Raw genomic sequence first — 27,247 nt, 5'->3', positions numbered from 1 at the left:
TGTCCCCATTGCCCCAATGTCCCCACTGACCCCAATGTCTGCATTGACCCCACTGCCCCCACTGACCCCAATGCCCCTCATTGTCCCCAATGCCCCCCATTGTCCCCAATGTCCCCAATGTCCCCACTGACCCCAAGTTCCCCATTGATCCAATGTCCCCATTGACCCCAAAGTCTCCAATGTCCCCACTGACCCCAATGTCCCCATTGCCCCCAATGTCCCCATTGCCCCCAATGTCCCCATTCATCCCAATGTCCCCAATGTCCCCATTGTCCCCAATGTCCCCATTGTCCCCATTGACCCCATTGATCCCAATGTCGCCAATGTCCCCAATGTCCCCACAGACCCCAAAGTCCCCATTGATCCCAATGTCCCCACTGTCCCCAATGTTCCCATTGCCCCCAATGTCCCCATTGCCCCCAATGTCCCCATTGCCCCAATGTCCCCAATGTCCCCAATGTCCCCATTGACCCCAATGTCCCCAATGTCCCCACTGACCCCAATGTTCCCATTGCCCCCAATGTCCCCACTGTCCCCAATGTCCCCATTGACCCCACTGACCCCAATGTCCCCATTGCCCCAATGTCCCCAATGTCCCCATTGACCCCAATGTCCCCATTCATCTCAATGTCCCCACTGACCCCAGTGCCCCCACTGACCCCAATGTCCCCAATGTCCCCATTGACCCCAAAGTCCCCAGTGTCCCCAATGTCCCCACTGACCCCAATGTCTGCATTGACCCCAATATCCCCATTCATCCCAATGTCCCCAATGTCCCCACTGACCCCAATGTCCCCACTGTCCCCAATGTCCCCATTGACCCCACTGACCCCAATGTCCCCAATGTCCCCAGGACACGGACGCCCCGCCCCCCCCCGGCCTGACCCCCACCCTGGCCATGGCGGTGGGGACGGCAGCGTTGGGGTCACTGCAGGTCGGATACCACGTGGGGGTCATCAATGCACCCCAAAAGGTGGGGATGGGGCCGGGGGGGGGGGGGGGTAGGGGGGGCAGGGGGGGGACACAGGGCTCCATTTGGGGGTCCCAAGGGGGGGGGGCCTTGTGGGGGACCCATTGGATCCCATTGGGTTCCATATTGAAATCCTATATTGGATCCCATTGACTTCCATATTGGATCCCATTGGTTGCCATTGGGTTCCATTGGTTGCCAATGGGTTCCATTGGGTTCCATATTGAAATCCCATATTGGATCCCATTGGATCCCATTGGGTTCCATATTGGTTCCCATTGGTTGCCATTGGGTTCCATTGGGTTCCATATTGAAATCCCATATTGGATCCCATTGGGTTCCATTGGCTTCCATATTGAAATCCTATATTGGATCCTATTGGTTCCCATTGGGTTCCCATTGAAATCCCATATTGAAATCCTATATTGGATCCCATGGGGTTCCATCTTGGATCCCATTGGATCCCATTGGGTTCATATTGAAATCCCATATTGAAATCCCATTTTGGATCCCATTGGATACCATTGGGTTCCATATTGGAATCCTGTATAGGATCCTATATTGGATCCCATAGGGTTCCATATTGGTTCCCATTGGTTGCCTTTGGGTTCCATTGATTGCCATTGGGTTCCATTGGGTTCCATATTGAAATCCCATATTGGATCCTATTGGTTCCCATTGGGTTCCCATTGAAATCCCATATTGAAATCCCATATTGGATCCCATTGGGTTCCATATTGAAATCCCATATTGGATCCCATTGGTTCCATATTGGATCCCATTTGTTGCCATTGGGTTCCATTGGGTTCCATATTGAAATCCCATATTGGATCCCATTGGATCCCATTGGGTTCCATATTGAAACCCCATATTGAAATCCCATATCGGATCCCATTGGATCCCATTGGGTTCCATAATGAAATCCCATATTGAAATCCCATATTGGATCCCATTGGATACCATTGGGTTCCATATTGGAATCCCGTATAGGATCCCATATTGGATTCCATAGGGTTCCATACTGAAATCCCATATTGGATCCTAATGGTTCCATTTGGGTTCCATATTGTTTCCCATTGGATCCCATTGGGTTCCATATTGAAATCCCATATTGAATCCTATTGGTTCCCATTGAAATCCCATTGAGTTCCATACTGAAATCCCATATGGGATCCCATTGGATACCCTTGGGTTCCATATTGAAATCCCATATTGGATCCCATTGGATTCCATTGGGTTCCATATTCAAATCCATATTGGATCCCATTGGATCCCATTGGATCCCATTGGGTTCCATATTGAAACCCCATATTGAAATCCCATATCGGATCCCATTGGATCCATTGGGTTCCATATTGAAATCCCATATTGAAATCCCATATTGGATCCCACTGGATACCATTGGGATCCATTTTGGAATCCCGTATAGGATCCCATATTGGATTCCATAGGGTTCCATACTGAAATCCCATATTGGATCCTAATGCTTCCATTTGGGTTCCATATTGTTTCCCATTGGATCCCATTGGGTTCCATATTGAAATCCCATATGGGATCCCATTGGATCCCCTTGGGTTCCATATTGAATCCCATATTGGATCCCATTGGATTCCATTGGGTTCCATATTCAAATCCCATATTGGATCCCATTGGATCCCATTGGATCCCATTGGGTTCCATATTGAAATCCCATATTGAAATCCCATATTGGATCCTATTGGTTCCCATTGGGTTCCCATTGAAATCCCATATTGAATTCCCACATTGGATCCCATTGGGTTCCATATTGAAATCCTATATTGGATCCCATTGGGTTCCATATTGGTTCCCATTGAAATCCCACTGGGTTCCATATTGAAATCCCATATTGGATCCTATAGGTTCCCATTGGGTTCCCATTGAAATCCCATATTGAAATCCTATATTGGATCCCATTGAGTTCCATATTTGATCCATTGGTTGCCATTGGGTTCCATATTGAAATCCCATATTGACATCCCATATTGGATCCCATTGGATCCCATTGAATCCATTGGGTTCCATATTGAAATCCCATATTGACATCCCATATTGGATCCCATTGGATCCCATTGAATCCCATTGGGTTTCCATATGAAATCCCTTATTGACATCCCATATTGGATCCCATTGGGTTCCATATTGAAATCCCATATTGACATCCCAAATTGGATCCCATTGGATCCCCTTGGATCCCATTGGGTTCCATATTGAAATCCCATATTGACATCCCATATTGGATCCCTTTGGATCCCATTGAATCCCATTGGGTTGCATATTGAAATCCCATATTGGATCCCACTGGGTTCCATATTGAAATCCCGTATGGGATCCCACTGGATCTCATTGGATCCCATTGGGTTCCATATTAGTTCCCATTGGTTCCCATTGGGTTCCATATTAGTTCCCATTGGTTCCCATTGGGTTCCATATTGAAATCCCATATTGGATCCCATTGGATCCCATTGGGTTCCATATTGAAATCCCATATTCACATCCCATATTGGATCCCATTGGATCCCATTGGGTTCCATATTGAAACCCCATACTGAAATCCCATATCGGATCCCATTGGATCCCATTGGGTTCCATATTGAAATCCCATATTGAAATCCCATATTGGATCCCATTGGATACCATTGGGTTCCATATTGGAATCCCGTATAGGATCCCATTGGAATCCCATTGGGTTCCATATTGAAATCCCATTTTGGATCCTAATGGTTCCCATTGGGTTCCATATTGTTTCCCATTGGATCCCATTGGTTCCATATTGAAATCCCATATTGGATCCTGTTGGTTCCCATTGGATCCCATTGGGTTCCATATTGTTTCCCACTGGATCCCATTGGGTTCCATATTGAAATCCCGTATTGGATCCCATTGGATCCCCTTGGGTTCCATATTGAAATCCCATATGGATCCCATTGGGTTCAATTGGGTTCCATATTGAAATCCCATATTGTTTCCCATTGGATCCCATTGGATCCCATTGGGTTCCATATTGAAATCCCATGTTGGATCCTGTTGAATCCCATTGGGTTCCATATTGAAATCCCATATTGGATCCTAATGGTTCCCATTGGGTTCCATATTGTTTCCCATTGGATCCCATTGGGTTCCATATTGAAATCCCATATTGGATCCTATTGGTTCCCATTGGATCCCATTGGGTTCCATACTGAAATCCCATTTTGGATCCCATTGAATCCCATTGGATCCCATTGGGTTCCCATTGGATCCCATTGGGTTCCATATTGAAATCCCATATTGGATCCCATTGGATCCCATTGAAATCCCATTGGGTTCCATATTGTTTCCCATTGGTTCCCATTGCGTTCCATACTGAAATCCCATATTGGTTCCCATTGGGTTCTCATTGGGTTCCATTGGGCGCCATACTGGATTCCATTGGGTTCCATGTTGGTTCCCACTGGTTCCCATTGGGTTCCCATTGGACGCCATATCGTTTCCCATTGGGTTCCATATTGGTTCCATATTGGTTCCCATTGGGTTCCCATTGGTTTCCATTGGGCGCCATATTGGTTCCCGTACTGGATCCCATCGGTTCCCTTTGGGTTCCATATTGGTTCCATATTGTTTACCATTGGGTTCCAATTGGCTGCCTTATTGGTTCCTATTGGGTTCCCATTGGGTTCCATATTGGTTCCCACTGGTTCCCATTGGGTTCCCATTGGACGCCATATTGATTCCCATTGGATGCCATATTGGTTCCCATTGGGTTCCATTGGGCGCCATATTGGTTCCCATTGGGTTCCATATTGGTTCCCAATGGGTTCCAATTGGGTGCCATATTGGTTCCCATTGGGCGCCATATTGTTTCCCATACTGGATCCCTTCGGTTCCCATTGGGTTCCATATTGGTTCCCATCAATTCCCATTGGCTGCCATATTGTTTCCCATTGGGTTCTATATTGGTTCCCATTGGGTTCCATTGGATGCCATATTGTTTCCCATTGGGTTCCCATTGGACGCCATATTGATTCCCATTGGACGCCATATTGTTTCCCATTGGGTTCCATATTGGTTCCATATTGGTTCCCATTGGGTTCCCATTGGGTTCCATTGGGCGCCATATTGGTTCCCATTGGGTTCCCATTGGGTTCCCATTTGGTTCCCATTGGGTTCCCATTGGACGCCATGTTGTTTCCCATTGGGTTCCATATTGGTTCCCATTGGGTTCCCATTGGGTTCATTATTGTTTCCCATTGGGTTCCATATTGTTTCCCATTGGGTTCTATATTGGTTCCCATTGGGTTCCATATTGGTTCCCATTGGCTTCCAATTGGGTTCCCATTGGACGCCATATTGGTTCCCATTGGACGCCATATTGGTTCCCATTGGGTTCCATATTGTTTCCCATTGGTTCCCATCGGTTCCCAATGGCTGCCATATTGGTTCCCAGTGGGTTCCCATTGGATGCCATATTGTTTCCCATTGGTTCCCATTGGTTCCCATTGGGTTCCATATTGGTTCCCATTGGGTTCCCATTGGTTCCCGTTGTCTCCCGCCATCTTGCCCCCCGCGCAGATCCTGGAAGATGAGTACAACGCCACGTGGACGCAGCGCTGGGGGGAGCCGCCCCCCCCCTCGGCCGTCTCCATGCTCTGGGCTCTGTCGGTCGCCATCTTCTCCGTCGGGGGGATGCTGGCATCGCTGGGGGTGGGCATAGTGGCTGAGCGCCTCGGCAGGTGGGCGGGGCTTCCGGTGGGGGCGGGGCTTCCGGGGGGGTGGGCGGGGTTCACCTGGGAGCTGGAGTGCTTTGAATGGGGGCGGGGCTTCCGGTGGGGGGCGGGGCTTCGATAAGGGGCGGGGCTTCAATAAGGGGCAGGTCTTACTGGGATGGATGTGATGCAAAGGGGGCGGGGCTTCAGGACTGGGAGGGGGATTCAGTTGGGGGAGGGGCTTCCGGTGGGGGGAGGGATTTCCTGTGGGCGGGGCCTTACATGGGCTGGGCTTCCGGTGGGCGGGGCTTTGGAGGGGGGTGGGGCTTATCTGGGAGCTGGAATGCTTTAAAGGGGGCGGGGCTTTAGTCAGGGGGCGGGGCTTCATGGAGGGTATGTGATTCCAAGGGGGAGGGGCCTGAGAAGTGGGCAGGAATTCTGTAGGGGGCAGCACTTCCGGAAGGGGCGGGGCTTCAGTAGGGGCAGGGCTTCTGGGAGTGGTTGTGATTCCAAGTGGGCGGGGCTTCTGGTGGGCGGGAATTTGGGGGGGGTGGGGCTTATTTGGCATGCTTTAAAGGGGGCGGGGGTTTCAGTAGGGGTTGGGGCTTCACTAGGGGCGGGGCTTAATGGGGTCACGGGAGTTAATGGGGTCAATGGGGTCATTAGGGTTAATGGGGTCAATGGGGTCATTGGGGTTAATGAGGTCAACGGGGTCATTGGGGTCAATGGGGTCAATGGGGTCAATGGGGTCATTGGGGTTAATGGGGTCAATGGGGTCATTGGGGTCAATGGGGTCAATAGGGTCAATGGGGTCATCAGGATTAATGGGGTCAATGGGGTCAATGGGGTGAATGGGGTCATTAGGGTTAACGAGGTCATTAGGGTTAATGGGGTCAGTGGGGTAATTAGGGTTAATGGGGTCAATGGGTTCATTGGGGTTTAATGAGGTCATTGGGGTTGATGGGGTCAATGGGGTGAATGGGGTCATTAGGGTTAATGAGGTCATTAGGGTTAATGGGGTGAATGGGGCCATTGGGGTTAATGGGGTCAGTGGGGTAATTGGGTTTAATGGGGTCAATAGGGTGAATGGGGTCATTAGGGTTAATGGGGTCAATGGGGTAATTGGGTTTAATGGGGTCATTAGGGTTAATGGGGTCAATGGGGTGATTGGGTTTAATGGGGTCATTGGGTTTGATGGGGTCAATGAGGTGAATGGGGTCATTAGGGTTAATGAGTTCATTAGTGTTAATGGGGTCAGTTGCGTAATTAGGGTTAATGGGGTCAATAGGGTCATTTGGTTTAATGAGGTCATTGGGTTTAATGGGGTCAATGGGGTGAATGGGGTCATTAGGGTTAATGGGGTGAATGGGGTCAATGGGGTAATTGGGTTTAATGGGGTCAATTGGGTGAATGGGGTCATTAGGGTTAATGGGGTCATTAGGGTTAATGGGGTCAATGGGGTAATTGGGTTTAATGGGGTCAATGGGGTCCTCAGGATTAATGGGGTCAATGGGGTCAATGGGGTCAATGAAGTCAATGGGGTCATTAGGGTTAATGGGGTCATTAGGGTAATTGGGTTTAATGGGATCAATGGGGTGAATGGGGTCATTAGGGTTAATGAGGTCATTAGGGTTAATGGGGTCAGTGGGGTCATCAGGATTAATGGGGTCAATGGGGTCAATGAGGTCATTAGGGTTAATGGGGTCAGTGGGGTAATTGGGTTTAATGAGGTCATTGGGGTCATTAGGGTTAATGAGGTCATCAGGGTTAATGGGGTGAATGGGGTCATTGGGTTTAATGGGGTCATTGGGGTGATTGCGGTCATTAGGGTTAATGAGGTCATTAGGGTTAATGAGGTCATTAGGGTTAATGAGGTCAGAGGGGTCATCAGGATTAATGGGGTCAATTGGGTCATTGAGGTGAAGGGGGTCAGTGGGGTCATTGGGTTTAATGGGGTCAATGGGGTGAATGGGGTCATTGGGTTTAATGGGGTCAATGGGGTGAATGGGGTCAATGAGGTCATTAGGGTTAATGGCATCATTGGGGTCATTATAGGTTAATGAGGTCATAAGGGTTAATGGGGTCAATGGGGTCATTGGGTTTAATGGGGTCATTGGGGTCATTAGGGTTAACGAGGTCATTAGGATTAATGGGGTCAATGGGGTCATTGGGTTTAATGGGGTTAATGGGGTTGAATGGGGCCATTGGGGTGAATGGGGTGAATGGAGTGAATGGGGTCATTAAGGTTAACGAGGTTATTAGGGTTAATGGGGTCAATGGGGTCCTCAGGATTAATGGGGTCAATGGGGTCAATGGGGTCAATGGGGTCTGTGGGGTCATTAGGGTTAATGGGGTCATCAGGATTAATAGGGTCAATGGGGTCATTGGGGTGAATGGGGTCATTAGGGTTATTGGGGTCAATGGGGTCATTGGGGTCAATGAGGTCAATGGGGTCATTAGGGTTAATGGGGTCAATGGGGTAATTGGGTTTAATGGGGTCATTGGGGTGAATGCGGTCATTAGGATTAATGAGGTCATTAGGGTTAATGGGATGAATGGGGTCATTAGTGTTAATGGGGTCAATGGGGTGATTGGGGTGAATGGGGTGAATGGAGTGAATGGGGTCATTAGGGTTAACGAGGTCATTAGGGTTAATGGGGTCAGTGGGGTCATCAGGATTAATGGGGTCAATGGGGTCAGTGGGGTCATTGGGGTCAATGGGGTCATTAGGGTCAATGGGGTTAATGGGGTCATTGGGGTCATTAGGGTTAATGAGGTCATTAGGGTTAATGGGGTCAATGGGGTCATTGGGGTGAATGGGGTCATTAGGGTTAATGAGGTCATTAGGGTTAATGGGGTTAATGGGGGTGAATGGGGTCATTAATGTTAATGAGGTCATTAGGGTTAATGGGGTCAATGGGGTCACTGGGGTCAATGGGGTGAATGGGGCCAAAGGGGGCTGTGGCCACGTGGTGGGCGTGGCCTGACGTGGCCCCGCCCCCAGGAAGCACGCCATGATCGCCACCAACGCCCTGGCCTTTGTGGGCGGGGCCATGATGGGCGTGGCCAAGTGGGGCCCCTCCTACATCCTCATCATCATTGGTCGGTTCCTGCTCGGCGCCTACTCAGGTATTGGCCAATGGGAAGCAAGCGCGGCTCTGCCTAGCCCCGCCCCTTAAAAGGGCGAGGTCTGCTCTTAAAGGGGTAATGCTTGATCTTAAAAGGGCGATGCCATCCCTCGCAGGGCTGTTGTCGCCTGTTAAAAGGGCGATGTTGCCTGTTGAAGGGGCATTGGCGTGTCTTAAAGGGGCAACGCCACCTCTTAAAGGGGCAATGTCACCTTTCAAAGGGATGATGTCATCTCTTAAAGTGACAGCACCGCTTCTTAAAGGGGCAACACCACCTCTTAAAGGGGCAATATTACCTCTGAAAGGGACAACACCATCTCTTAAAGGTGCATTATCACCTCTTAAAGGGGCAATGTCACCCTTTAAAGGGGCGATGCCACCTTTCAAAGGGATGATGTCATCTCTTAAAGCGACAGCACCGCTTCTTAAAGGGGCAACGCCACCTCTTAAAGGGGCAATGTCACCCCTTAGAGGGGCGGTGCCACAATTTAACGGGGCATCATCACCTCTTAAAGGGGCGATGCCACCTCTTAAAGGGGCAATGTCGCCTCTTAAAGGGGCGATGCCACCTCTTAAAGGGGCAATGTCGCCTTTTAAAGGGGCGTCATCACCTCTTAAAGGGGTGATGCCACATCTTAAAGGGGCAATGTCATCTCTTAAAGGTGCAATGTCACCTCTTAAAGGTGCAATGTCACCTCTTAAAGTGGCAATGCCACCTCTTAAAGGGGCAATGTCACCCCTTAGCAGGGCGGTGCCACAATTTAACGGGGCGTCATCACCTCTTAAAGGGGCAATGCCACCACTTAAAGGGGCAATGTCACCTCTTAAAGGGGCAGTGTCACCTCTTAAAGGGGCGATGCCACCTCTTAAAGGGGCAACGCCACCTCTTAAAGGGGCAATGTCACCCCTTAGCAGGGTGATGCCACAATTTAACGGGGCGTCATCACCTCTTAAAGGGGCGATGCCACCTCTTAAAGGGGCAATGTCACCCCTTAGCAGGGCGGTGCCACAATTTAACGGGGCGTCATCACCTCTTAAAGGGGCGACGCCACCACTTAAAGGGGCAATGTTGCCTCTTAAAGGTGCAATGTCACCTCTTAAAGGGGCAATGTCACCTCTTAAAGGGGCAATGTCACCCCTTAGCAGGGCGGTGCCACAATTTAACGGGACGTCATCACCTCTTCTTAAAGGGGCAATGCCACCTCTTAAAGGGGCGATGCCACCTCTTAGAGGGGCAATGTCACCTCTTAAAGGGGCAATGATGCCACCTCTTAAAGGGGACGCAGCTGAGGCGCTTTTCCCCCTCCCCACTGTCAGGGCTGGTCTCAGGGCTGGTCCCCATGTATGTGGGGGAGATCGCCCCCACCCACCTACGGGGGGCTCTGGGGACCCTGCACCAATTGGCCGTCGTCACCGGCATCCTGGGGGCGCAGGTATGGGGAAGGGGGGGGGGGGGGGCAAAAAGGGGGATTTGTTGGGGGGCTCCCAGTGGGATTTGGGGCCACAAAGGGGGGATTTGGGGTCTCCTAAGGTGGTTTTTTTTTTGGGGGGGGAGGTTAAAGGGGGTCCTGGGGGGACTGGGGGGAAATAAAGGGAACCCGGGGGTCCCACAGGTTCTTGAGGATGGGTTTCTGCCCCCCCATAGGATGGGTTTATGGGGGGTTGGGGAGGATTTTGGCCCCATAGAATGGGATTGGGCCCCATAGGATGGGATCCCACCCCATAGCATGGGATTGTGCCCCATAGGATGGGATTGTGCCCCATAGGTTGGGATTGTGCCCCATAGAATGGGATTGGGCCCCATAGGTGGTGATTGTGCCCCATAGAATGGGATTGTGCCCATAGGATGGGATTGGGCCCCATAGAATGGGATTGGGCCCCATAGATTGGGATTGGGCCCCATAGGATGGGATTGGGCCCCATAGAATGGGATTGGGCCCATAGGATGGGATTGTGCCCCATAGAATGGGATTGGGCCCATAGGATGGGATTGTGCCCCATAGGATGGGATTGGGCCCCATAGATTGGGATTGTGCCCCATAGAATGGGATTGGGCCCCATAGGTGGTGATTGTGCCCCATAGGATGGGATTGTGCCCCATAGGTTGGGATTGTGCCCCATAGAATGGGATTGTGCCCCATAGGTGGTGATTGTGCCCCATAGAACGGGATTGTGCCCCATAGGATGGGATTGTGCCCCATAGGATGGGATTGGGCCCCATAGGATGGGATTGGGCCCATAGGATGGGATTCTGCCCCATAGAATGGGATTGGGCCCCATAGGTGGTGATTGTGCCCCATAGAACAGGATTGTGCCCCATAGGATGGGATTGGGCCCATAGGATGGGATTGGGCCCCATAGGATGGGATTGTGCCCCATAGAATGGGATTGTGCCCATAGGATGGGATTGGGCCCCATAGGATGGGATTGTGCCCCATAGATTGGGATTGGGCCCCATAGATTGGGATTGGGCCCCATAGGATGGGATTGGGCCCCATAGGTTGGGATTGGGCCCCATAGGATGGGATTGGGCCCCATAGGTTGGGATTGGGCCCCATAGAATGGGGTTGGGCCCCATAGATTGGGATTGGGCCCCATAGGATGGGATTGGGCCCCATAGGATGGGATTGTGCCCCATAGGATGGGATTGGCCCCCATAGGATGGGATTGGGCCCCATAGGTTGGGATTGTGCCCCATAGGATGGGATTGGGCCCCATAGGTTGGGATTGTGCCCCATAGGATGGGATTGTGCCCCATAGGATGGGATTGGGCCCCATAGGTTGGGATTGTACCCCATAGGATGGGATTGTGCCCCATAGAATGGGATTGGGCCCCATAGGTTGGGATTGGGCCCCATAGGATGGGATTGTGCCCCATAGGATGGGATTGTGCCCCATAGGATGGGATTGGGCCCCATAGGATGGGATTGGGCCCCATAGAATGGGATTGGGCCCATAGGATGGGATTGTGCCCCATAGGATGGGATTGGGCCCATAGGATGGGATTGGGCCCCATAGGTTGGGATTCCACCCCATAGGATGGGATTGGGCCCCATAGGATGGGATTGGGCCCCATAGGATGGGATTGGGCCCCATAGGACGGAATTATACCCCATAGGACAGGATTCTGCCCCATAGGCTGGGGTTCCACCCCATAGATTGGGATCCCACCCCATAGATTGGGATTCCACCCCATAGACCGGGATTCCGCCCCATAGGATGGGATTCCACCCCATAGGTCAGCATTCTGCCCCATAGCTCGGGATCCCGCCCCATAGATTGGGATCACACCCCATTCTGCCCCATAGCTCGGGATCCCGCCCAATAGGACAGCATTCCGCCCCATAGATCGGGGTTCCCCCCCATAGGACAGAATTGCACCCCATAGATCGGGATTCCGCCCCATAGCTCGGGATCCCGCCCCATAGATCGGGATCCCACCCCATTCCGCCCCATAGCTCGGGATCCCGCCCCATAGATCAGGATTCCGCCCCATAGCTCGGGATGCCGCCCCATAGCTCGGGATCCCGCCCCATAGATTGGGATCCCACCCCATTCCGCCCCATAGCTCGGGATCCCACCCCATAGATCAGGATCTCACCCCATAGCTCGGGATCCCACCCCATAAGCTGGGGTTCCGCCCCATAGATCGGGATCCCACCCCATAGATCGGGATCCCACCCCATTCCGCCCCATAGCTCGGGATCCCGCCCTATTCCGCCCCATAGCTCGGGATCCCGCCCCATAGATTGGGATCCCACCCCATAGATCAGGATCCCGCCCCATAGCTTGGGATCCCGCCCCATAGATTGGGATCCCACCCCATCCCGCCCCATAGCTCGGGATCCCCCCCCATCCCGCCCCATAGATCTGGATTCCCCGCCGTTCCCCGCTCCGCCCCACAAGCCCTCGCTCCCGTTGCAGGTGCTGGGGCTGGGGGCGCTGCTGGGCTCGGCTCGGCGCTGGCCGCTGCTGCTGGCGCTGCCCCTCGGCCCGGCCGCCCTTCAGGCGCTGCTGCTGCCGCGCTGCCCCGACAGCCCGCGCTTCCTCATGGCCGCTCAGCGCCGCGGGGCCGCCGCGCACGGTAAGGAGCCTTCGGCCTCACCGGCATCGGCATCATCATCATCGTCATCATCATCATCACCTCCATCCTCATCCTCACCTTCATCATCATCATCATCATCATCTTCATCCTCATCCTCACCTTCATCTTCATCATCATCATCACCTTCATCATCATCATCATCATCATCATTGTCATCATCATCATCACCTTCATCCTCATCCTCACCTTCATCATCACCATCCTCACCTTCATCCTCATCATCATCTTCATCATCATCATCATCATCACCTTCATCATCATCATCATCGTCATCCTCATCCTCACCTTCATCTTCATCATCATCATCACCTTCATCATCATCATCATCATCATCATCTTCATCATCACCATCATCATCACCTTCATCCTCATCATCCTCACCTTCATCGTCATCATCATCATCATTATCACCTCCATCCTCATCCTCACCTTCATTCTCACCTTCATCATCATCATCATCATCCTCGTCCTCACCTTCATCCTCATCATCCTCACCGTCATCTTCATCATCATCATCATCCTCATCTTCATCCTCATCCTCACCTTCGTTCTCATCTCCATCCTCATCATCCTCATGCTCACCTTCATCCTCACCTTCATCATCATCACCTTCATCCCCATCCTCACCTTCATCCTCGTCATTCTCATCTCCGTCCTCATCACCCTCACCTTCATCTTCATCATCCTCACCTTCAACTTCATCTCCATCCTCATCTTCCTCACCTTCATCCTCATCCTCACCTTCATCTTCATCATCCTCACATTCAGCCCCATCCTCGCCTTCATCCTCACCTTCATCCTCATCATCCTCACCTTCACCTTCATCCTCATCTTCATCCTCGCCTTCATTCTCATCTTCCTCACCTTCATCCTCATCCTCACCTTCATCTTCATCATCCTCATCATCCCCACCTTCATCCTCATGCTCACCTTCATCCTCATCCTCATCATCCTCACCTTCATCCTCAACCTCACCTTCATTCTCACCTTCATCATCCTCACCTTCGTCCTCACCTTCATCTTCATCCTCACCTCCATCCTCCTCCTCCTCACCTTCATCATCGCTGTCCCCCTCCTCACCCTCATCATCCTCATCCCCATCCTCATCATCGCTGTCGTCATTGCTGTTGTTGTTACCCCACACACTGCCCCATCTGTGCCCCATAACCCCAAACTGCCCCACATCTGTGCCCCATAACCCCACAAGTTGCCCCACATGCCCCATATCTGTGCCCCATAACCCCACACTGCCCCACATCTGAGCCCCATAACCCCACACTGCCCCACACGCCCCATATCTGTGCCCCATAACCCCATACACCCCACATCTGTGCCCCATAACCCCACACTGCCCCACATGCTCCATATCTGTGCCCCATAACCCCATACACCCCACATCTGTGCCCCATAACCCCACACTGCCCCACATGCTCCATATCTGAGCCCCATAACCCCATACACCGCATATCTGTATCCCATAACCCCCCACACTGCCCCACATCTGTGCCCCATAACCCCACACAGCCCCACACTGCCCCACATCTGAGCCCCATAACCCCTCACATTGCCCCACTCATTGACACCCATCCCATATCCCCGCCCCTCCCACCACTCCCCGCTCTCCTATTGGCCCCTGACACCCCATTGCCCCGCCCCTCCTAGCATCCCCCGCCCCCCTATTGGCTCCTCACCCCATAACCCCGCCCCTCCTCACAGCCCTCACCCTCCTATTGGCCCCAGACACCCCATAGCCCCACCCCTCCCAGCATCCCCCGCCCTCCTATTGGCCCCCCACCCTGTAACCCCGCCCCTCCCCACATCCCTCAACCTCCTATTGGCCCCATACACCCCATAGCCCCACCCCTCCCAGCTTCTACCGCCCTCCTATTGGCCCCATACACCCCATAACCCCGCCCCTACCCACAGCCCTCACCTTCCTATTGGCCCAGACACCCCGTTGCCCTGCCCCTCCCAGCATCCTCCACCCTCCTATTGGCTCCTCAGCCATAACCCCGCCCCTCCTCACAGCCCTCACCCTCCTATTGGCCCCAGACACCCCATAGCCCCACCCCTCCCAGCTTCTACCGCCCTCCTATTGGCCCCATACACCCCATAACCCCGCCCCTACCCACAGCCCTCACCCTCCTATTGGCCCCAGACATCCCATAGCCCCACCCCTCCCAGCATCCCCCGCCCTCCTATTGGCTCCTCAGCCCATAACCCCGCCCCTCCCCACAGCCCTCACCCTCCTATTGGCCCCAGACACCCCGTTGCCCCGCCCATCCCAGCATCCCCCGCCCTCCTATTGGCCCCCCACCCTGTAACCCCGCCCCTCGCCACAGCCCTCACCTTCCTATTGGCCCAGACACCCCGCTGCCCCGCCCATCCCAGCATCCTCCACCCTCCTATTGGCTCCTCAGCCCATAACCCCGCCCCTCCCCACAGCCCTCATCCTCCTATTGGCCCCATACACCCCATAACCCCGCCCCTACCCACAGCCCTCATCCTCCTATTGGCCCCAGACATCCCATAGCCCCACCCCTCCCAGCATCCCCCGCCCTCCTATTGGCTCCTCAGCCCATAACCCCGCCCCTCCCCACAGCCCTCACCCTCCTATTGGCCCCAGACACCCCGTTGCCCCGCCCATCCCAGCATCCCCCGCCCTCCTATTGGCCCCCCACCCTGTAACCCCGCCCCTCGCCACAGCCCTCACCTTCCTATTGGCCCAGACACCCCGCTGCCCCGCCCATCCCAGCATCCTCCACCCTCCTATTGGCTCCTCAGCCCATAACCCCGCCCCTCCCCACAGCCCTCATCCTCCTATTGGCCCCAGACACCCCATAGCCCCACCCCTCCCAGCATCCCCCCCCTCCTATTGGCCCCCCACCCTGTAACCCCGCCCCTCCCCACATCCCTCAACCTCCTATTGGCCCCAGACATCCCGTTGCCCCGCCCCTCCCAGCATGCCCCGCCCTCCTGTTGGCCCCCCACCCTGTAACCCCGCCCCTCCCCACAGCCCTCACCCTCCTATTGGCCCCAGGCACCCCATAGCCCCACCCCTCCCAACATCCCCCACCCTCCTATTGGCTCCTCAGCCCATAACCCCGCCCCTCCCCACAGCCCTCACCCTCCTATTGGCCCCAGACACCCCATAGCCCCACCCCTCCCAGCTTCTACCGCTCTCCTATTGGCCCCATACACCCCATAACCCCGCCCCTCCCAGCATCCCCCGCCCTCCTATTGGCCCCCCACCCTGTAACCCCACCCCTCCCCACAGCCCTCACCCTCCTATTGGCCCCATACACCTCATAACCCCGCCCCTCCCCACAGCCCTCACCCTCCTATTGGCCCCAGACATCCCATAGCCCCACCCCTCCCAGCATCCCCCGCCCTCCTATTGGCTCCTCAGCCCATAACCCCGCCCCTCCCCACAGCCCTCACCCTCCTATTGGCCCCAGACACCCCGTTGCCCCGCCCATCCCAGCATCCCCCGCCCTCCTATTGGCCCCCCACCCTGTAACCCCGCCCCTCGCCACAGCCCTCACCTTCCTATTGGCCCAGACACCCCGCTGCCCCGCCCATCCCAGCATCCTCCACCCTCCTATTGGCTCCTCAGCCCATAACCCCGCCCCTCCCCACAGCCCTCATCCTCCTATTGGCCCCAGACACCCCATAGCCCCACCCCTCCCAGCATCCCCCCCCTCCTATTGGCCCCCCACCCTGTAACCCCGCCCCTCCCCACATCCCTCAACCTCCTATTGGCCCCAGACATCCCGTTGCCCCGCCCCTCCCAGCATGCCCCGCCCTCCTGTTGGCCCCCCACCCTGTAACCCCGCCCCTCCCCACAGCCCTCACCCTCCTATTGGCCCCAGGCACCCCATAGCCCCACCCCTCCCAACATCCCCCACCCTCCTATTGGCTCCTCAGCCCATAACCCCGCCCCTCCCCACAGCCCTCACCCTCCTATTGGCCCCAGACACCCCATAGCCCCACCCCTCCCAGCTTCTACCGCTCTCCTATTGGCCCCATACACCCCATAACCCCGCCCCTCCCAGCATCCCCCGCCCTCCTATTGGCCCCCCACCCTGTAACCCCACCCCTCCCCACAGCCCTCACCCTCCTATTGGCCCCATACACCTCATAACCCCGCCCCTCCCCACAGCCCTCACCCTCCTATTGGCCCCCCACCGCATAGCCCCACCCCTCCCAGCATCCCCCGCCCTCCTATTGGCTCCTCAGCCCATAACCCCGCCCCTCCCTGCAGCCCTTACTCTCCTACTGGGTCCGGAGGCCGCGGAGGCGGAGCTTGAGGCGCTGGGGGCGGAGCTTCGAGGCCCCACCCCCCGATTTGGGGTGCTGCGCCTCCTGGGGACCCCCCGCCTGAGGCAGCCATTGGTGGTGGCCATCGGGCTGCAGCTGAGCCAGCAGCTTTCCGGCATCAACGCGGTACGGGGTCAAAGGTCACGGGGTCAGGGGTCACGGGGGTCATGGGGTCACGGGGTCAAGGGTCACAGGGCCAGGAGATCCGGGGGTCAGGGCCCTGGGGTCACCGGGTCAAAGGGCGACGGGGAGCTGCAGGCACAGCCGGGGGGGTGTGGGCGGGGCCTGCGCCGGATGTGGGCGGGGCCTGGGCCGGATGTGGGTGGGGCCCGGGCCAAATGTGGGATTCAATGTGATCTCCGAGTGGTGGGTGGAGCTTGAGAGAAGTAGGCGTGGCCTGAAGGCGGTGGGCGGGAAATTTGGGATGTGGGCGTGGCCTGAGGTTCGCGGGCATGGCTGGGAAAGGCGGGGGCGTGGCCTGATGCATTGTAGGCGTGGCTTGGAGGTGTGGGCGGGGCCTTAGAGGTTGTGGGCGTGGCTTGGGATCTTGGACGTATATGGATGGATGTGGGCGTGGCTTCCGGGCTGCGGGCGTGGTCTGGGTTGTGGGCGGGGCCTTTGGGGCTGTGGGCGTGGCTTGGAATCTTGGGTTTATCTTGATTGACAGACGTGGAAGAGGCTTTGTGGGTTGTGGGCGTGGCCTCGGTTTAGGCGTGGCCTTATGGGTTGTGGGCGTGGCTTGGGATCTTGGGCGTGGCCTGAGGGGTGTTGGGCGTGGCTTCGGGTTCGATGTGGGCGGGGCTTGGGATCTTGGGGGTGCCCTATCGGATGCAGGCGTGGCTCGGGCTTTGTGGGCGTGGCTTAGGGGTTTGTGGGCGTGGCTTGGTTGTTTGTGGGCGTGGCCTAGGGGTTTGTGGGCGTGGCTTTGAGGGCTGGGCCTTTCCCCACAGATCTTCTATTACTCCACGGCCATCTTTGAAAGCGCCGGCGTGGGGCAGCCAGCCGTGGCCACCATTGGGGTCGGGGTGGTGAACGTGGCCGCCACGCTGCTCTCGGTGACAGCCCCCAACATGGCCCTCCCCCATTCTGACCACGCCCCCTCCATTCAGACCACGCCCCACCCTCCCCTGACCACGCCTCCCGATTTCTGACCACTCCCCCTCAATCGAGACCACGCCCCCTCCAGACCACGCCCCCAGTTTCTGACATTGCCCCCCCATTCTGACCACGCCCTCTCCCCCCTGACCACGCCCCCTCACCCCAGACCACGCCCCCCCGATTCATGACATTGCCCCCCCATTCTGACCACGCCCCCTCCCCCCCGACCACGCCCCCTCAACCACTGACCACGCCCCCTGCTTTCCAACATGCCCCCCCAATCTGGACCCCGCCCCCTCCATTCAGACCACGCCCCCCTCTCCCCTGACCACGCCCCCCAATTTCCGACATTGCCTCCCCATTCAGACCACGCCCCCTCAACCCAGACCACGCCCCCCCGATTCATGACATTGCCCTCCCATTCTGAACACGCCCCCTCCTCCCTGACCACGCCCCCTCAACCACTGACCACGCCCCCTGCTTTCCAACATTGCCCCCCCCCCACCTGGATCCCACCCCCTCATTCAGACCACGCCCCCCTCAACCCAGACCACGCCCCCCGATTTCCAACATGGCCCTCCCCCATTCTGACCACGCCCCCTCCTCCCTGACCACGCCCCCTGCTTTCCAACATGGCCCCCCAATCTGGACCCCGCCCCCTCCATTCAGACCACGCCCCCCTGTCCCCTGACCACGCCCCCCCAATTTCCGACATTGCCTCCCCATTCAGACCACGCCCCCTCAACCCAGACCACGCCCCCCGATTTCCAACATGCCCCCCCCAATCTGGACCCACCAACACCCCATGATCCCCATTGCCTCCCATTGCCCCCACAGCCCCCCACCGACCCCCCCACAGCCCCCCACCGCCCCCCATCTCCCCCCATAGCCCCCCAATGACCCCCATAGCCTCCCATTGCCCCCACCGACCCCTCACAGCCCCCCCCCACCGCCTCCCCACAGCCCCCCATCATCCCCCAATGACGCCCCCATCGCCTCCCACTGCCCCCCACAGCCCCCAAATGACCCCCCCCACAGCCCCCCACCGCCCCCCCACTGACCCCCATAGCCCCCCAATGACCCCCATCGCCTCCCATTGCCCCCATAGCCCCCCACTGCCCCCCCATAGCCCCCCACAGCACCCCAATGACTCCCCCTCGCCTCCCATTGCCCCCATCGCCCCAAACCGCCCCCCCCGACACCATTAGCCCCCCGACCCCCCCCAGCCCCCCACCGCCCCCCCATCTCCCCCCATAAACCCCAAAGAGCCCAGAAGAAAATAAGCGATATTTCAGGGGAACAACAGGGATTTCTATGAAAATAAGCGATATTTAAGGTTAAAAACAGGGATTTCTATGAAAATAAGCGATATTTAAGGTTAAAAACAGGGATTTCTATGAAAATAAGCGATATTTAAGGTTAAAAACAGGGATTTCTATGAAAATAAGCGATATTTAAGGTTAAAAACAGGGATTTCTATGAAAATAAGCGATATTTAAGGTTAAAAACAGGGATTTCTATGAAAATAAGCGATATTTAAGGTTAAAAACAGGGATTTCTATGAAAATAAGCGATATTTTAGGTTAAAAACGGGGATTTCTATGAAAATAAGCGATATTTAAGGGGAAAAACAGGGATTTCTATGAAAATAAGCGATATTTAAGGTTAAAAATGGGGATTTCTATGAAAATAAGCGATATTTAAGGTTAAAAACGGGGATTTCTATGAAAATAAGCGATATTTAAGGTTAAAAACGGGGATTTCTATGAAAATAAGCGATATTTAAGGTTAAAAACGGGGATTTCTATGAAAATAAGCGATATTTAAGGGGAAAAACGGATTTCTATGAAAATAAGCGATATTTCAGGTTAAAAACAGGGATTTCTATGAAAATAAGCGATATTTAAGGTTAAAAACAGGGATTTCTATGAAAATAAGCGATATTTTAGTGGAAAAACAGGGATTTCTATGAAAATAAGCGATATTTCAGTTTAAAAACGGGGATTTCTATGAAAATAAGCGATATTTAAGGTTAAACAGGGATTTCTATGAAAATAAGCGATATTTAAGGTTAAAAACAGGGATTTCTATGAAAATAAGCGATATTTCAGGTTAAAAACGGGGATTTCTATGAAAATAAGCGATATTTAAGGTTAAAAACGGGGATTTCTATGAAAATAAGCGATATTTAAGGTTAAAAACAGGGATTTCTATGAAAATAAGCGATATTTCAGGTTAAAAACGGGGATTTCTATGAAAATAAGCGATATTTCAGGTTAAAAACAGGGATTTCTATGAAAATAAACGATATTTTAGGTTAAAAACAGGGATTTCTATGAAAATAAGCGACATTTAAGGTTAAAAACAGGGATTTCTATGAAAATAAGCGATATTTTAGGTTAAAAACAGGGATTTCTATGAAAATAAGCGATATTTAAGGTTAAAAACAGGGATTTCTATGAAAATAAGCGATATTTCAGGTTAAAAACAGGGATTTCTATGAAAATAAGCGATATTTTAGGGGAAAAACAGGGATTTCTATGAAAATAAGCGATATTTAAGGTTAAAAACGGGGATTTCTATGAAAATAAGCGATATTTAAGGTTAAAAACAGGGATTTCTATGAAAATAAACGATATTTTAGGTTAAAAACAGGGATTTCTATGAAAATAAGCGATATTTTAGGGGAACAACAGGGATTTCTATGAAAATAAGCGATATTTAAGGTTAAAAACAGGGATTTCTATGAAAATAAGCGATATTTCAGGTTAAAAACAGGGATTTCTATGAAAATAAGCGATATTTAAAGTTAAAAACAGGGATTTCTATGAAAATAAGCGACATTTAAGGCTAAAAACGGGGATTTCTATGAAAATAAGCGACATTTAAGGTTAAAAACGGGGATTTCTATGAAAATAAGCGATATTTAAGGTTAAAAACAGGGATTTCTATGAAAATAAGCGATATTTAAGGTTAAAAACAGGGATTTCTATGAAAATAAGCGATATTTTAGGTTAAAAACGGGGATTTCTATGAAAATAAGCGATATTTAAGGGGAAAAACAGGGATTTCTATGAAAATAAGCGATATTTAAGGTTAAAAACCGGGATTTCTATGAAAATAAGCGATATTTAAGGTTAAAAACGGGGATTTCTATGAAAATAAGCGATATTTAAGGTTAAAAACGGGGATTTCTATGAAAATAAGCGATATTTAAGGTTAAAAACGGGGATTTCTATGAAAATAAGCGATATTTTAGGTTAAAAACAGGGATTTCTATGAAAATAAGCGATATTTAAGGGGAAAAACGGATTTCTATGAAAATAAGCGATATTTCAGGTTAAAAACAGGGATTTCTATGAAAATAAGCGATATTTAAGGTTAAAAACAGGGATTTCTATGAAAATAAGCGATATTTTAGTGGAAAAACAGGGATTTCTATGAAAATAAGCGATATTTCAGTTTAAAAACGGGGATTTCTATGAAAATAAGCGATATTTAAGGTTAAAAACAGGGATTTCTATGAAAATAAGCGATATTTAAGGTTAAAAACAGGGATTTCTATGAAAATAAGCGATATTTCAGGTTAAAAACGGGGATTTCTATGAAAATAAGCGATATTTAAGGTTAAAAACGGGGATTTCTATGAAAATAAGCGATATTTAAGGTTAAAAACAGGGATTTCTATGAAAATAAGCGATATTTCAGGTTAAAAACGGGGATTTCTATGAAAATAAGCGATATTTCAGGTTAAAAACAGGGATTTCTATGAAAATAAACGATATTTTAGGTTAAAAACAGGGATTTCTATGAAAATAAGCGACATTTAAGGTTAAAAACAGGGATTTCTATGAAAATAAGCGATATTTTAGGTTAAAAACAGGGATTTCTATGAAAATAAGCGATATTTAAGGTTAAAAACAGGGATTTCTATGAAAATAAGCGATATTTCAGGTTAAAAACAGGGATTTCTATGAAAATAAGCGATATTTCAGTTTAAAAACGGGGATTTCTATGAAAATAAGCGATATTTCAGGTTAAAAACAGGGATTTCTATGAAAATAAGCGATATTTAAGGTTAAAAACGGGGATTTCTATGAAAATAAGCGATATTTAAGGTTAAAAACAGGGATTTCTATGAAAATAAACGATATTTTAGGTTAAAAACAGGGATTTCTATGAAAATAAGCGATATTTAAGGTTAAAAACGGGGATTTCTATGAAAATAAGCGATATTTAAGGTTAAAAACAGGGATTTCTATGAAAATAAACGATATTTTAGGTTAAAAACAGGGATTTCTATGAAAATAAGCGACATTTAAGGTTAAAAACAGGGATTTCTATGAAAATAAGTGATATTTTAGGGGAACAACAGGGATTTCTATGAAAATAAGCGATATTTCAGGTTAAAAACAGGGATTTCTATGAAAATAAGCGATATTTCAGGTTAAAAACAGGGATTTCTATGAAAATAAGCGATATTTAAAGTTAAAAACAGGGATTTCTATGAAAATAAGCGACATTTAAGGCTAAAAACGGGGATTTCTATGAAAATAAGCGACATTTAAGGTTAAAAACGGGGATTTCTATGAAAATAAGCGATATTTAAGGTTAAAAACAGGGATTTCTATGAAAATAAGCGATATTTAAGGTTAAAAACAGGGATTTCTATGAAAATAAGCGATATTTTAGGTTAAAAACAGGGATTTCTATGAAAATAAGCGATATTTAAGGTTAAAAACAGGGATTTCTATGAAAATAAGCGATATTTAAGGTTAAAAACAGGGATTTCTATGAAAATAAGCGATATTTTAGGTTAAAAACGGGGATTTCTATGAAAATAAGCGATATTTAAGGGGAAAAACAGGGATTTCTATGAAAATAAGCGATATTTAAGGTTAAAAACCGGGATTTCTATGAAAATAAGCGATATTTAAGGTTAAAAACGGGGATTTCGATGAAAATAAGCGATATTTAAGGTTAAAAACGGGGATTTCGATGAAAATAAGCGATATTTAAGGTTAAAAACGGGGATTTCGATGAAAATAAGCGATATTTAAGGGGAAAAAACGGATTTCTATGAAAATAAGCGATATTTCAGGTTAAAAACAGGGATTTCTATGAAAATAAGCGATATTTAAGGTTAAAAACAGGGATTTCTATGAAAATAAGCGATATTTAAGGTTAAAAACAGGGATTTCTATGAAAATAAGCGATATTTCAGTTTAAAAACGGGGATTTCTATGAAAATAAGCGATATTTAAGGTTAAAAACAGGGATTTCTATGAAAATAAGCGATATTTAAGGTTAAAAACAGGGATTTCTATGAAAATAAGCGATATTTCAGGTTAAAAACGGGGATTTCTATGAAAATAAGCGATATTTAAGGTTAAAAACGGGGATTTCTATGAAAATAAGCGATATTTAAGGTTAAAAACAGGGATTTCTATGAAAATAAGCGATATTTCAGTTTAAAAACGGGGATTTCTATGAAAATAAGCGATATTTTAGGTTAAAAACAGGGATTTCTATGAAAATAAGCGATATTTAAGGTTAAAAACAGGGATTTCTATGAAAATAAGCGATATTTAAGGTTATAAACGGGGATTTCTATGAAAATAAGAGATATTTAAGGTTAAAAACGGGGATTTCTATGAAAATAAGAGATATTTAAGGTTAAAAACGGGGATTTCTATGAAAATAAGCGATATTTAAGGTTAAAAACGGGGATTTCTATGAAAATAAGCGATATTTTAGGTTAAAAACAGGGATTTCTATGAAAATAAGCGATATTTTAGGTTAAAAACAGGGATTTCTATGAAAATAAGTGATATTTAAGGCTAAAAACAGGGATTTCTATGAAAATAAGCGATATTTTAGGTTAAAAACAGGGATTTCTATGAAAATAAGCGATATTTAAGGTTAAAAACAGGGATTTCTATGAAAATAAGCGATATTTCAGGTTAAAAACGGGGATTTCTATGAAAATAAGCGATATTTAAGGCTAAAAACAGGGATTTCTATGAAAATAAGCGATATTTAAGGTGAAAAACAGGGATTTCTATGAAAATAAGCGATATTTAAGGTTAAAAACGGGGATTTCTATGAAAATAAGCAATATTTTAGGGGAAAAACAGGGATTTCTATGAAAATAAGCGATATTTTAGGGGAAAAACAGGGATTTCTATGAAAATAAGCGATATTTAAGGTTAAAAACAGGGATTTCTATGAAAATAAGCGATATTTTAGGGTTAATAACAGGGATTTCTATGAAAATAAGCGATATTTTAGGGTTAAAAACAGGGATTTCTATGAAAATAAGCGATATTTAAGGTTAAAAACAGGGATTTCTATGAAAATAAGCGATATTTAAGGGGAAAAACGGGGATTTCTATGAAAATAAGCGATATTTAAGGTTAAAAACAGGGATTTCTATGAAAATAAGCGATATTTAAGGGGAAAAACAGGGATTTCTATGAAAATAAGCGATATTTAAGGTTAAAAACAGGGATTTCTATGAAAATAAGCGACATTTAAGGTTAAAAACAGGGATTTCTATGAAAATAAGCGATATTTAAGGGGAAAAACGGGGATTTCTATGAAAATAAGCGATATTTAAGGTTAAAAACAGGGATTTCTATGAAAATAAGCGATATTTAAGGGGAAAAACAGGGATTTCTATGAAAATAAGCGATATTTAAGGTTAAAAACAGGGACTTCTATGAAAATAAGCGATATTTTAGGGGAAAAACAGGGATTTCTATGAAAATAAGCGATATTTAAGGTTAAAAACAGGGATTTCTATGAAAATAAGCGACATTTTAGGGTTAAAAACAGGGATTTCTATGAAAATAAGCGATATTTAAGGTTAAAAACAGGGATTTCTATGAAAATAAGCGATATTTCAGGTTAAAAACAGGGATTTCTATGAAAATAAGCGATATTTCAGGGTTAAAAACAGGGATTTCTATGAAAATAAGCGATATTTAAGGTTAAAAACAGGGATTTCTATGAAAATAAGCGATATTTAAGGTTAAAAACGGGGATTTCTATGAAAATAAGCAACATTTAAGGTTAAAAACGGGGATTTCTATGAAAATAAGCGATTTTTAAAGTTAAAAACAGGGATTTCTATGAAAATAAGCGATATTTAAGGTTAAAAACAGGGATTTCTATGAAAATAAGCGATATTTCAGGTTAAAAACAGGGATTTCTATGAAAATAAGCGATATTTTAGGGGAAAAACAGGGATTTCTATGAAAATAAGCGATATTTAAGGCTAAAAACAGGGATTTCTATGAAAATAAGCGATATTTAAGGTTAAAAACGGGGATTTCTATGAAAATAAGCGATATTTAAGGTTAAAAACAGGGATTTCTATGAAAATAAGCGATATTTAAGGTTAAAAACGGGGATTTCTATGAAAATAAGCGATATTTAAGGTTAAAAACGGGGATTTCTATGAAAATAAGCGATATTTCAGGTTAAAAACAGGGATTTCTATGAAAATAAGCGATATTTCAGGTTAAAAACAGGGATTTCTATGAAAATAAGCGATATTTAAGGTTAAAAACGGGGATTTCTATGAAAATAAGCAATATTTTAGGGGAAAAACAGGGATTTCTATGAAAATAAGCGATATTTCAGGTTAAAAACAGGGATTTCTATGAAAATAAGCGATATTTTAGGGGAAAAACAGGGATTTCTATGAAAATAAGCGATATTTAAGGTTAAAAACAGGGATTTCTATGAAAATAAGCGATATTTCAGGTTAAAAACAGGGATTTCTATGAAAATAAGCGATATTTCAGGGTTAAAAACAGGGATTTCTATGAAAATAAGCGATATTTAAGGTTAAAAACAGGGATTTCTATGAAAATAAGCGATATTTAAGGTTAAAAACGGGGATTTCTATGAAAATAAGCAACATTTAAGGTTAAAAACAGGGATTTCTATGAAAATAAGCGATATTTAAGGTTAAAAACAGGGATTTCTATGAAAATAAGCGATATTTAAGGTTAAAAACAGGGATTTCTATGAAAATAAGCGATATTTAAGGTGAAAAACAGGGATTTCTATGAAAATAAGCGATATTTAAGGTTAAAAACGGGGATTTCTATGAAAATAAGCGATATTTAAGGTTAAAAATGGGGATTTCTATGAAAATAAGCGATATTTCAGGTTAAAAACAGGGATTTCTATGAAAATAAGCGATATTTTAGTGGAAAAACAGGGATTTCTATGAAAATAAGCGATATTTAAGGTTAAAAACAGGGATTTCTATGAAAATAAGCGATATTTAAGGGGAAAAACGGGGATTTCTATGAAAATAAGCGATATTTAAGGTTAAAAACAGGGATTTCTATGAAAATAAGCGATATTTAAGGTTAAAAACGGGGATTTCTATGAAAATAAGCGATATTTCAGGTTAAAAACAGGGATTTCTATGAAAATAAGCGATATTTCAGGTTAAAAACAGGGATTTCTATGAAAATAAGCGATATTTAAGGTTAAAAACAGGGATTTCTATGAAAATAAGCGATATTTAAGGTTAAAAACGGGGATTTCTATGAAAATAAGCGATATTTAAGGTTAAAAACAGGGATTTCTATGAAAATAAGCGATATTTAAGGGGAAAAACAGGGATTTCTATGAAAATAAGCGATATTTAAGGTTAAAAACAGGGATTTCTATGAAAATAAGCGATATTTAAGGTTAAAAACAGGGATTTCTATGAAAATAAGCGATATTTAAGGTTAAAAACAGGGATTTCTATGAAAATAAGCGATATTTAAGGTTAAAAACAGGGATTTCTATGAAAATAAGCGATATTTAAGGTTAAAAACAGGGATTTCTATGAAAATAAGCGATATTTTAGGGTTAAAAACAGGGATTTCTATGAAAATAAGCGATATTTAAGGTT

General features: G+C 48.3%; 1 protein-coding gene and 1 long non-coding RNA gene across 2 annotated transcripts in view; both read left to right on the top strand.

Annotated features, from left to right (window-relative positions):
• Positions 1-835: 835 nt before the first annotated feature.
• Positions 836-18,463, top strand: LOC125687853 (solute carrier family 2, facilitated glucose transporter member 4-like). The gene is made up of 7 exons (XM_048933136.1): positions 836-973; positions 5,540-5,700; positions 8,678-8,802; positions 10,119-10,234; positions 12,726-12,885; positions 17,171-17,352; positions 18,177-18,463. The coding sequence occupies exons 1-7, from the start codon at positions 899-901 to the stop codon at positions 18,375-18,377; spliced, it is 1,020 nt and encodes a 339-aa protein (XP_048789093.1). The 5' UTR covers positions 836-898; the 3' UTR covers positions 18,378-18,463.
• Positions 18,464-21,712: 3,249 nt separating this feature from the next.
• Positions 21,713-27,247, top strand: part of LOC125687857 (uncharacterized) — a 109,357-nt gene continuing 103,822 nt past the window's right edge. Inside the window, exons 1-3 of the long non-coding RNA XR_007374497.1 lie at positions 21,713-22,647; positions 24,658-25,807; positions 26,506-26,751. This is a non-coding gene — a long non-coding RNA (uncharacterized LOC125687857). The remainder of the gene's footprint in view (positions 22,648-24,657; positions 25,808-26,505; positions 26,752-27,247) is intronic.

This window comes from Lagopus muta, unplaced genomic scaffold (genome assembly GCF_023343835.1).
Source record: "Lagopus muta isolate bLagMut1 unplaced genomic scaffold, bLagMut1 primary scaffold_93, whole genome shotgun sequence".
Lineage (NCBI taxonomy): Eukaryota > Metazoa > Chordata > Aves > Galliformes > Phasianidae > Lagopus > Lagopus muta.
The sequence above is the reverse complement of the archived record's forward strand: the minus strand, read 5'-3'. Positions and strand labels throughout refer to the sequence as shown.

Bases quoted from the DNA above. Each gene is read 5' to 3' on its own strand.
- LOC125687853 (XM_048933136.1), top strand. From the start codon at position 899: ATGGCGGTGGGGACGGCAGCGTTGGGGTCACTGCAGGTCGGATACCAC. The intron at 974-5,539 runs GTGGGGATGGGG...CCCCCCGCGCAG, and splicing joins TCATCAATGCACCCCAAAAG to ATCCTGGAAGATGAGTACAA. The intron at 10,235-12,725 runs GTATGGGGAAGG...CTCCCGTTGCAG, and splicing joins CCGGCATCCTGGGGGCGCAG to GTGCTGGGGCTGGGGGCGCT.